The 12,277-nt window shown below is 40.8% G+C and overlaps 3 protein-coding genes across 4 annotated transcripts in view; 2 read left to right on the plus strand and 1 right to left on the minus strand.

The window, feature by feature from the left end:
- Window positions 1-192: 192 nt before the first annotated feature.
- Window positions 193-12,277, plus strand: part of LOC148698936 (uncharacterized) — a 25,964-nt gene continuing 13,879 nt past the window's right edge. The window contains exons 1-4 of one of the 2 annotated variants that reach the window (XM_088691440.1): window positions 220-755; window positions 1,122-1,348; window positions 1,613-1,711; window positions 1,844-2,474. In XM_088691440.1, the coding sequence (XP_088547566.1) occupies window positions 1,272-1,348; window positions 1,613-1,711; window positions 1,844-2,177 (510 nt within the window). In that variant the 5' untranslated portion in view covers window positions 220-755; window positions 1,122-1,271 and the 3' untranslated portion in view covers window positions 2,178-2,474. Of the gene's footprint in view, window positions 756-1,121; window positions 1,349-1,612; window positions 1,712-1,843; window positions 2,475-12,277 lie in introns of those variants that run through there. The other variant, XM_088691439.1, reaches the window with a different exon arrangement.
- LOC137720031 (receptor-like protein EIX2) lies at window positions 7,427-10,905 on the plus strand. Its single transcript, XM_088691420.1, has 2 exons — window positions 7,427-10,414; window positions 10,592-10,905. The coding sequence occupies exon 1, from the start codon at window positions 7,484-7,486 to the stop codon at window positions 10,367-10,369; it is 2,886 nt and encodes a 961-aa protein (XP_088547546.1). The 5' UTR covers window positions 7,427-7,483; the 3' UTR covers window positions 10,370-10,414; window positions 10,592-10,905.
- LOC148698937 (uncharacterized) overlaps window positions 11,032-12,277 on the minus strand; it is a 1,593-nt gene continuing 347 nt past the window's right edge. The window contains exons 3-6 of the mRNA XM_088691444.1: window positions 11,962-12,074; window positions 11,759-11,817; window positions 11,531-11,639; window positions 11,032-11,400 (exon numbers count right to left, since the gene is read on the minus strand). Of these exons, the coding sequence (XP_088547570.1) occupies window positions 11,266-11,400; window positions 11,531-11,639; window positions 11,759-11,817; window positions 11,962-12,074 (416 nt within the window). The 3' untranslated portion in view covers window positions 11,032-11,265. The remainder of the gene's footprint in view (window positions 11,401-11,530; window positions 11,640-11,758; window positions 11,818-11,961; window positions 12,075-12,277) is intronic.

The following is a 12,277-nucleotide window of genomic DNA, read 5'->3' on the forward strand; positions in this document are numbered from 1 at the left end:
ATTGGTCGAAATATTTTGGCTCGGAATCAGATACTCCTATCAAAGTTGCGCCCTAGCCATGTGTAATATAGTTCCAACAACAATCATATAAAGTCCAATAAATTTCGAGTTGCTCAACTTTTGTTCTTTTAGATTCAATGTAATGTTTTGGATAGGAAACAGGGTATTTCCCAGCCACATAGGCAAAAGATCAGTGCATCAAAGAATTGCTAATCTCTATGAAATCTGTTCAATGATTTACACCAACATACGAATACAAGACACATCGCTCGGATGAGAGCCAGAATGAAACCAGTTCTAACACACTGCGAGTGAACTTCATTCAACGTCAGGCACACTGCGAACACGGAGATAGAGTCAGAAACGTTTATGACAAAGATGTTACTCGGACATAGTTATCAGCTGATCCTGTTAAGAAGATGGGTAACGTAGGGTGCCAATCTGCAGTAGTTATGGCAGCACTGTGTGGGAGAGTTCTCAACCCATTCGCATTACCCCGAACCTGAACCAAGTTAATGAAACAAAAAATTGTGCTAACACAAAGCACCACCTAGATCTTCAAAACACGACAATCAGGAAACGCTATACACAACGAAGCCACTCAGACACACGTATGGAGAAGAGAGAACGACCTGGTATATGGGTGCTCTTACAGAACCGGATGTGACCAACAGTCTCCTCCCCATTGGCATCTAAAGCCATATCATGTCTGCAATTTTTTGAGCTCTCGGAAGGGAGCCGCACAAATTAATGAGGTGTATGGCGAAATAGTTTTGTTTGACAGGACTGCATTGTAACCGATATCTACTAATAATATTGGGATGCCAAAGAAAAAGTACCTGCGACAGTTCCTTGACCAAAGGATTTGACCTGGGTTTTGCTAGCTCCATTCAAACACCTGACACCCCAAAAACAGTTTTGAGAGGACAAAATCATAAGACCAGCTGCAGTTCAACTAATAACGGGGACAAATTTCAAATTCTCTTATTAAAATGCTGAAGGATTTGACCTTGATATCTTCTCACTTGATAAATGCTGAAGGATTACCAAGGAAAAGTAAATAATGGAAGTTTACTATTATATTGTTTTAAAGAAAAATTTGCTTTCTTTGATCTTCCCAGATTTAAAGACCATAAGAAGTGCAGCCATATGATTGCAAATGCGAAGGATGGAGATGTGAAATTCACAGCTCCTCAAGTTTCTCGTAAGCTTAAGCAGCTTGGTTTGCATATTCCTCGGGAAGAAGAGGCCTTCAGGTGGCATGCTGAAGGATGAGGATCATAGCGACTCTATTGCAAACAAAATGCACGACTCTGGTGATGAAACGCTGTTTTTCATTAATGAAAAGGTAAATGTCAATGATTAGTGTGTCCATCTTAGTTTTCAATGTTTTGGCATTTTTACTGCATATGTCAGACTCCAATATCTTTACATATACCTTACAATATAAGGTTATTAAATTCATTATTCAGTTCGGTTTCCTTATTCCGAATTAAGTTGTAGGAATGTGTATTTGTACATTCCAAATTCATGTTGGCTCCATCTTTACACACACATGCATACATAGATGTGTAAATACCTATGTCTGACAACATTTTGTTTGAACTTCTAGGGGCAAGAAGGATAATAGCGAGGAGTTGCTAGAACAGACTACTGGACGAGAAGCATTGGAAGATGATTCTGATGATGAAATCCTAAGCTCTGTTCTCAAGTAAATCTCTTCCCTCTCTCCCATCCTCAAACCTCCCCCTGGGAAAAAAAAAAAAAGAAGAATTAGAATTTTAGTCATAGGATTGTGTATGTAAGGTAACATTTTTCTAATCGAATTGTCTTTTGGATGTAGGAAAACTAGGCGATCCCTTTCCAAGTCCATGGATCAAAACTCCGAAGCCATCTCGATTCAGGAAACAGAAAGCGGCAGTGTTTTGGAAAATGGAGTTGACAAAGGTGCTGCTGCCAAACGTGCTAGTCTGAATGGCACAGAACAATCTGAAGTCACAGGCACCAGCAGTGGTAAACCGTTAGATGTTGGACCTGTGAAAAATTTGGAGGATTTGCTACGTCAGGAAACGTACACTGATTTGGGAGATTCAGAGGATGAAGTGGGTACATTTCCAGTGAGTGGTGTAAGCAGGAGGAGGTCAAGGACGGTACTTGACGATGAAGATGATGACTGAGATTGCAGCACGATCAGGTTTCACTGTGGTGGAGTATCCAAGGACCGTTTGGCTTCTGACTCTGCTGGAGTTGTAATACCATTATCCGTTGTAGCATGAATGTCAGAGATTTACGAATAGTTACGGCAGCCTGATCAGGTTTCACCGTGCTGAGAACCGAAGTGGTGAAATCATCCATTTTTCTTAAACCTGCAGTAGAATTTGGATTAGTGATATGTGTGTACATTGTGTAAGGGACTCCTGTGGACAGGGAAGGTCAACTCCGGACTGTCGGACCTTAGATGCCACCTGCAACATCATCCTACAAATAATGGTCCTACGATTGCCCCCAACTGTCATAGTTCCGTATTGTAAAGGTTGAACAACTGATGAAAATTTTGGATCAATTCTCACATTATATACTGTTGGGGTGAAAAACTTAGAGTACTCAACTCTAACACAAGTGTTGGAGAGACAATACAAGTAAACAAATTACTTGTATTACACAAACAAAATATTACAACACAAACTATTAAGGACACTCTTGAGAAGCTATGACACTCACTCACTTTCTAGAGACAAACTCTAGATCATTCACACTACTACAAGACTATTCTTGCTTCTCACTCTCACTTGATTGCTTGCTTGCTTGATTACAAGCTTGCTTGGTTGGTTACTTGTTGATTTGTTGATTTGTTGATACAAATGGTGTGGATGCCTTCTCCTTTTATAGGCATGGATGGAACCTTGGAGAAGCATGGACACACCATGCTAGAGATATCTAGATAATTCCACTAACTTCCTAAGCTAGAATTATCTACACTAATCTTGCATGTTGGTGGAAACCTCACCATTCTTCTAGACTCTTCCACCAACTTAAGAAACAACATTCTAGTCATTTCTACAAAGTACTACTTTAACTTGGATAATCTAGCTAACCAACCTTAGTGAATGTTCTAGAATTCTTTATTCTAGATTTGTGTAGGTCCTTTAATGAGATGGGGTTGATTTCTTTAACACTCCCCCTCAACACCATCTCATTCTTCTCTTTATGCCGAGTTGACGACGAAGCTTTTTCTTGCATACCCATTTGCATGATATGGGTTTCACATCTCTTCGCTTTGGCACTAGATTCCAAGCTTGATTTAGCTCGACTGTAGTGATCTCTTCTCCCAACTTTGAGCCACTCAGGTTTAACTGTTTCTTTTTCTATGGCTGTGTTGGCATATTTAGGATTTTGCTTCCTGATTCTTGTTGACCTCCTTAGTTGTGATTGTGGAGTTGATACTTCCACTTCACTAGGTCTATCTTCTTCTGGTTGTTGATATATGTCAGCTTTGCAAGGGTTTTGGGGCACTGCTTGCTCAACATCATCACCATCAAGCGGATCTTCAGACTCATCTGGTCTCGACTGGATTCGAACAATTTGCTCCCCCATCTTTTGTTGCAACTTATCTTCTATCTCTCTTGAATCAGGCAACGCCTCCTTTTCTGAGGACCACCAAGAAGATGCTTCATCAAACACCACATCTCGTGATGTGTAACACCTTCCATTCGTAGGATCACAACATTTCCACCCTTTTCTTTGGCTGTCGTATCCCACAAAGATACATCGGACTGCCTTCTTGTCAAACTTGCTACGTAAATGACTTGGAACAAATACGTAGCACACACAGCCAAAGACTCGAAAGTAACTAACTGTAGGTTTCATATCCCACAGTTTCTCAAAGGGTGAGACAAATTCTAACCTGGGTTGAGGAAGCATGTTGATCACATAAGCTGCAGTTCTCATTGCTTCGGCCCAAAACCTTCCTGGTACATTCTTGGCATGGAGCATACTTCGACATATTTCTGCAAGATGCCGGTTCTTTCTTTCCACTACGCCATTCTGTTGTGGCGTATTGGCACAGGTGAACTGGTGACGTATTCTACATTCTTGTAGATACTGGGAAAACTCATTCGAGGTATATTCTCCTCCATTATCTGTGCGTATGCAACGGATCTTCTTTCCTACTTCTCCTTCAATTGTCTCCTTAAACTCTTTAAATTTTGAAAATGTTTCAGATTTTTCTTTCATAAAGAAAACCCACACATACCTCGAGAAGTCATCAATGAACGTCACCATGTACCGCATCCCACTTATCGATGGTTGCTTGACGGGCCCGAACACATCAGAATGAACCAACTCCAATGCCTCTTTCGCTTTAAACTTCAACTCTTCGTATGGTAGTTGATGTGCTTTACCATACTGGCATCCTGCACAAACCGTGTCTGTTCTCACATCAAGCTAAGGTAGCCCCTTAAGCATTGACTTCTTCATCATCACATTTAGCTTGTGATAGCTAACGTGTCCCAATCTCATGTGCCATAAATCTGCTGTCTCGTTCTTCATTGTCTTGTCTATGTATGCAGTTTCTGCTGACATTACATAGACTGACTGCAGTCGCCGTCCCTCCATTGTTGGCGTCCCTAAGATCTTGAGGTGTCGATACACCTTCACATCTCGTGGACCAAACAAGACATAATTTCCCAACGACGTCAGTTGCGGCACTGAAAGCAGATTTTTCTTCATACCTGGAACATGGTAGACATCTTGAAGCGGCACATGGTTAGTGTTGTATCGGGGCTCAATTACTGTTTTACCGATGTGAGCAATCGGTAGCCTCGAGTCATTAGCCGTCACCACTAAGCGGCCTCCTTTGTACTCAGTCAGACTTTGTAACTTTTTCTCATCACCTGTCATATGGTTTGAGCAGCCTGAATCCACGATCCAATCATTCTGGTAGTCAATTGACTCCATACTTGTCGCTGTGAGAGCTGACTCTTTCTTCTCTGTAGCAATAAATGCTTCACCGTCCCATTCTTCCTCCAGGGCTAGAGACGCAATGACGTCCCAATCATCTTCACTTTTCTTCTCTGAGTTGGCGACGTTACTTTCTGCAGGCCTTTTGAACCAGCAATCCTTCGCCATGTGACCATTCTTTCCACAATTGTAACACTTGCCCTCAAATCTTTTATTATTCTGGGACTGACCACGGTTGCCGTGATACTTCGGAGCTACCCCCTGGCCGAGAACTCCCTCCTCCTTGATGACCTTTTTCCTTGTCACCATTTCTTTTAGATCCACCACCAGCACGCTGCTTAAAGCTGCCTTTACTTTTGGTGTAGAGCGCTTCCTCCTCACCTTTTAACGAGACCCTTCCCATTTGCTTTGCCAAAGCTTCTTGATCGGCAAGCAAATTCTCGAACTCAACAAGTGATGGTTGGGTCGGCCATCCTTGTACAGCGGCAACGAAGCCTCGATATTCTGGTCTCAATCCATGGATAATTATTCTTTTTATCCTGGATTCTACAATGGCAGCACTAGGATCTAATTCAGAAATTTCACGGCAAATAGACTTTACCTTGTGGAAATACTGCGCAATTGTCATGTTCCTTTGGGCCACTGATAACAACTCGTTCTCGAGAAGCTGCAGTCTTGTATCGTTCCTCTTTGAAAAGAGTGTGGCAAAGGTGTCCCATGCTTCTTTTGGTGTCTTGGCCTTCCGTATGTGCTCTAACATGTCATCTTCAACTGTGGTTTTTAAGGCAAACATGGCCTTACCTGCCTTAATCTTCCACTTCCTCAAAGCGTCGCTGGTGTCTTCTTCTGGCTGCGTAACTTCATTACCGCCGACGACATCCCAAAGATCTTGGCCTTGTAGGTAAGACTCCATACATGTCGCCCACGTGTTGTAATTTTTGTTGTTCAACTTCTTGATTCCTCCAACAACTTGAAGGTCTCCCATCGTGTCGGCAGAGCTTCGATAAGCCAAACAAGATTAACGAATAATCTTGCGAAGTACTAAACTTCCCACGATTCTCAAAAGCTTTAATAGAGACGATCCCTGATCGTACCGCTCTGATACCAATTGTTGGGGTGAAAAACTTGAGTACTCAACTCTAACACAAGTGTTGGAGAGACAATACAAGTAAACAAATTACTTGTATTACACAAACAAAATATTACAACACAAACTATTAAGGACACTCTTGAGAAGCTATGACACTCGCTCACTTTCTAGAGACAAACTCTAGATCATTCACACTACTACAAGACTATTCTTGCTTCTCACTCTCACTTGATTGCTTGCTTGCTTGATTACAAGCTTGCTTGGTTGGTTACTTGTTGATTTGTTGATTTGTTGATACAAATGGTGTGGATGCCTTCTCCTTTTATAGGCATGGATGGAACCTTGGAGAAGCATGGACACACCATGCTAGAGATATCTAGATAATTCCACTAACTTCCTAAGCTAGAATTATCTACACTAATCTTGCATGTTGGTGGAAACCTCACCATTCTTCTAGACTCTTCCACCAACTTAAGAAACAACATTCTAGTCATTTCTACAAAGTACTACTTTAACTTGGATAATCTAGCTAACCAACCTTAGTGAATGTTCTAGAATTCTTTATTCTAGATTTGTGTAGGTCCTTTAATGAGATTGGGTTGATTTCTTTAACATATACCAATGTTCATCCCCTTGTTTTTTGGCCTGAATGTTCAATTATTATGGTGTGCTAGTACCAAGCCGCTTAATATTCCAAGTGCAATTTCATGTAATTCTTCAGTTCAACTTATTTTTACGGTCTGTTCGTTTAAAACCAATTGTTATAATCAGTGGCAGAGTCAAGATTTGAATCTTGGGTGGTCCTAGTGTTAAAGACTAGTGTTAAAGTTTCAAGTTTTTTATGTAGAAACATAGCAACAAAAAGTTCAGTTTGTTCACTGAAGCATTCGTCGAACACTTGATGAGTGATTCGAATCTTGGGTGGTCCTAGTGTTAGAGGTTCAAGTTTTAAAATCCGTAAAAAAAAGGTAGACAAAACACCTCAATCCACCTTATTAGTCCAATTGAAACTCCCATTTTTTCTATGGATTTATAAATATTATCTTCGCGTTTACTCTTGACTTTGCTACCCATATAAAACTTAAGAACAAACAGATAGGCATAGGCTCATATTATATCAAATGGAACACAATGACTTTTTCAGTTCCTTTTGTAAGCAAAAGGTATTAAAACTTGCTACATCCCTTTCACCTCTGCCCATCACATTCTGCGTTGATTTGAAAACAATCACGCACTGCCAGCGTTTTAATTTCCCACACGAAAATGCATAATTGACTTCAAATACTGTTAGTGTGCGATCCCATTTCCACGAATTTGTTCTCCATCATATTTTAATTATGCAGTCAACATCCAGATAACAACAACAAATGATCAATCTTTAAAGCAACATCTCTTGCTTTTCACTTCCAAATTCAATTCACAATTTCACATACCATGTTGCTCAAATTCATATATTCTGTCTTGTTCGTTCTTACATCTGCCAAATGTTGTTTGAGTGCTAGAATCAGTTCCAACATCGGGTGCTTACGAACAGAAAAAACCGCCCTCCTTCAGTTCAAACAAGGCCTGATCGACAAGTCCAACGTTCTTGCTTCTTGGGAAACCAGCAAAGATTGTTGCGAGTGGAGAGGAATCACTTGCAACAACAAAACAGGTCATGTTTTCATGCTAGATCTCTGTTACAATTCTTCTGATATTTATAATGCTGAAACTCCTCTGAGTGGTGTGATTGCTCCTTCTCTACTTGAATTGCCATATCTAACTTACTTGGACCTCAGTTTCAATAATTTCCAAGGAGAAATTCCCAAGTTCATCGGTTCCTTGAGTCGATTGGAACAACTCAAACTAGCAGGTGCTAATCTTAGCGGACCAATTCCTCCCCAACTCGGAAATCTCTCCAGTTTGTATACTCTTGATCTTGCATGGAACTATGTCACATTTGAAAATCTCGAGTGGTTATCTCATCTTTCTTCTTTGAGGTACTTGAATATGTCGCATCTTAATTTTTCCGAGTTTGTAAATTGGCCAGAATCTATAAGCAAACTCCCTTCACTTTTTGAGCTCCAGTTATCTTCGTGTAATCTTCCCAATGTCGAACTAAGTTTTGTCAATTCTTCAAACTCTCTTGAAGTCCTTGAACTCTCGGATAATCCTCTTAATCTTTCAATATTTAATTGGATGGCCAATGTCAGCACCAACCTTGTTCACATTGGTTTAGCTGGTGATCAGATTCAAGGTCCCTTCCCAGATGTTTTCGCAAATATGGTTTCTCTCGTGTCTCTTGATCTCTCGTATAACAAACTTGAAGGTGGGATACCAAAATCCTTTCGAAACCTTTGCAGCTTAGAGTCGTTGAATTTAGAGGGAAACTCACTTTCCGACAGACTTGAAGACTCTGTCGAAAACTTGTCTTGTGCTCAAGACACCCTCGAGTCCTTGTCTTTAAGTGGGAACCCGTTTTCGGGTTCATGTCCTGACAACCTTACAAGATTTTCATCCTTGAAAGAATTGTACATTGATGGCACCAACGTAAGTGGATCTCTTCCAAAAAGTTTTCAGCCACTCTCCCGGCTAAGATCCTTGAGCCTAGTTCTAAACCAGTTCACCGGATCACTGCCTGATTTTACAGGTCTTTCGTTGTTAAGGCAGTTAATTATCTCCAAAAATCAACTCAACGGATCTCTACCTGAGAGTATCGGCCAACTTTCCAGCCTCGAACATTTGGATCTTTCTTGGAATTCTTTGAATGGTGTCATAACTGAAGTGCACTTCTCCAATCTCTCCCGTTTAAACTTTTTGGATTTTTCCCGTAATCCTTTGTCTTTCAACTTGAGCTCGGATTGGAATCCGCCTTTCCAAATCGAATTTCTAAGACTGTCCTCTTGTAAGGTTGGCCCAGCACTTCCGAAATGGATTCAAACTCAGATAAATCTTACTTCACTTTACATGGTTAATGCTGAAATTTCGGATTCTATACCTGGTAAGTTTTGGCATCTGTCTTCCAGCTTAGTTGAGTTAAACCTATCAATGAACCAAATCCATGGAAAGTTGCCAAATCTGTCAACAAAAAACTGCACCTTCCTTTATTTTGACTTGTCATCTAATCTCTTGGACGGCCCACTTCCGCCATTTCCTTCTAGTGTAGCCATCCTGCGTCTCTCCCAAAACATGATTTCGGGACCATTATCTTCCTTTTGTAAAACAGAAGCTCCAAACTTGTTTTTTCTAGACCTTTCCGACAATCAGCTATCCGGTGAACTTCCTAGTTGTTGGATGCAGTTTCAAGGTTTGCTCTCTTTGAACATGGCTAGAAACAAGTTCTCAGGGAAAATTCCAAGCTCGTTAGGCTACTTAAAGAATGCTGTATTGTTACGCTTACAAGACAACAAACTTTCGGGAGAATTGCCTTCTTTGGAGAACTGTACAGAATTAAGAGTTCTTGACCTCGGTGCCAATAAACTATCAGGAAAAATACCGACATGGATAGGCCCGAACCTAACAAAGTTGCTGGTTCTTCTGTTAAATTCGAATGCGTTTTATGGAAGCATACCTTTAAGTCTATGTAGTCTTCCAGCCCTTCATGTTTTGGACTTCTCCAAGAACAATATATCCGGAGCCTTGCCACATTGCCTCCCTAACATAACAGCTTTGTCCTCGATGTCCACTGAGGTGGAGGACAACAGCAGTGTTGGGTTTGTTCAACTGACATGGAAAGGAATACAGATTGAGTTTGGCCATAATCTTAAGCGTTTGAGAAGCATTGACATTTCGAGCAACAACTTAAGTGGAGACATTCCAGAAAGTGTAACAAGTTTGCTGAAGTTGATTTCTCTGAACCTGTCAAGAAACAGTTTTACTGGGGTGCTTCCTAACAACTTTGGTCAGCTGGAGATGTTAGAATCGCTTGATTTGTCACGAAACCAGATATCTGGTAGCATTCCTCCGAGTTTTTCGAGCTTACATTATCTTAGTGTCTTGGACTTGTCATACAACAACTTATCAGGTAGAATTCCGCTAAGTACTCAACTTCAAAGTTTTAATGCTTCTCAATTTACGGGAAATCTTGGACTTTGCGGACAACCGCTCACACCAGAATGCCCGGGAGATGCAACAACGGAAGAACCTGCAGTCCCTAATGGCAGTGGAAGTGACCAGACCAAACAAGATGATGATGGTCTCATAAGCTTTGGATTTTATGTTAGCTTGGCGCTTGGATTTATCGTAGGATTCTGGAGTGTTTGTGGTACTTTAGTTCTTAAGACATCTTGGAGGTACGCCTATTTCCGGTTCTTTGATGATATAAAAGCTCGGATTCTGTGAAGACCCGTTGCCTGTGAAGGCAAAGCTGCAGGGGAGATTTCAAAGGTAAACGGTAAAGCTCTACTCTCCTAAATTGTCATATACTTCTGAACTCCACCTGTTAAACTCTGTTGTTCTTTCCGAGTTTAATGAGAGATTTCGATAGAAGACTGCTGAAGCATTATTTTTAAGCTTTTTATTTATTTACCTTCAATTATAAGACACTTTTTGTTGACTTTGTAGATGTGGAACCACAAGGATCATCTCGTGTGCGCCCTGTGACCTCTAATTGAAGGAATAAAAGTCGACAAGTAATATCGTAGGTCTCGTTGGGGCAGAAGCGTACTCCAAAACTTAAATTTCGAATGGCTCAACTTTCGTTCATTTAGATTTAATGTAATATCGGAATTGTTTCTTTATTTCTCTTTTATTCTGATGCAATGTGATATAAAATGTCATCAACTATGATGCTTGTTTGTCTAAAGGGTTACGTATATTGGGTTGCTCTGTCATGCTGTGTGGACTGATTTTCAATCGGATCGGATCTTCCCATACCATTTTTTTTTCCTTATTCGGATTCGGAATTTCAGATTCTAATTGGTCGAAATATTTTGGAATGTTTTGGCTCGGAATCAGATATTCCTATCCAAGTTGCACCCTAGCCGCGTGTAATATTGTTCCAACAACAATCATATAAAGTTCAATAAAACAGGGCATTTCCCAGCCCCAAGGGCAAAAGATGAGTGCATCAAAGAATTGCTATGATCTATGAAATCTGTTCAATGATTTACACCTACATACGAATACAACACACATTGCTCGGATGAAACCCAGAACGAAACCAGTTCAAACACATTGCGAGTGAACTTCATTCAACGTCAGGCACACTAAGAACACGAAGATGGAGTCAGAAACGTTTATGACAAAGATGTCACTCGGACAGAGTTATCAGCTGATCCTGTTAAGAAGATGGGTAACGTCGGGTGCCAATCTACAGTAGTTATGGCAGCACTGTGTGGGAGAGTTCTCAACCCATTCGCATGACCCCGGACCTGAACCAAGTTAATGAAACAAAAAATTGTGTTAACACAAAGCATCACCTAGATCTTCAAAACACGACAATCAGGAAACACTATACACAACGAAGCCACTCAGACACACGTACGGAGAAGTGAGAACAACCTGGTATATAGGTGCTCTTACAGAACCGGATGTGACCAACAGTCTCCTCCCATTGGCATCTAAAGCCATTTCATGTCTGCAATTTTTTGAGCTCCCGGGGTCACAGAACCTATGGAATGGACGGGAGCAGAGCAAATTAATCAGGTGTGTGGCGAAATAGTTTTGTTTGACAAGACTGCAGTGTAACCGATATCTACTAATAATATTGGGATGCCAAAGAAAAAGTACCTGCTACAGTTCCTTGACCAAAGGATTTGACCTTGGTTTTGCAAGCTCCATTCAAACACCTGACACCGCAACAACAGTTTTGTTAGGCAAAATACTTTTGGGAGGGCAAAATCATTAGACCAGCTGCAGTTCAACTAATAACGGGGACAAATTTCAAATTCTCTAATCAAAATTTGGTGCAAAAAGGAATGTAAAGCACTTGCCTTTCCATCTACTCCCAAACTGAAAATACTTGTCTCATCAGGCCCGAAAAGAATGGAGCTTATAGCAGAGTCATGTGCAGGCCAACCGGTTATTTGTAGGCAGGCAGACATATCTTTGGCTTGTTAAGGTATTCCTATATGTATGAGTATGTGTACATATGCAGGCAAGCTAAGCTATGCAGAAGGGGGGGCACCCATTTGCGATTCTATTAAGACAAGGGCTTGACCATACAGCTAAAATGCCCTTGTTCAGGGCGATAAATTTAGCCATATTGGAAAATAAATAACACTGAAGTAATGCAAAAGTGTTAAAAAA

The sequence above is a fragment of the Pyrus communis genome, chromosome 1, assembly GCF_041283825.1.
Source record: "Pyrus communis isolate YQ-2024b chromosome 1, ASM4128382v1, whole genome shotgun sequence".
Classification (NCBI taxonomy): Eukaryota; Viridiplantae; Streptophyta; class Magnoliopsida; order Rosales; family Rosaceae; genus Pyrus; species Pyrus communis.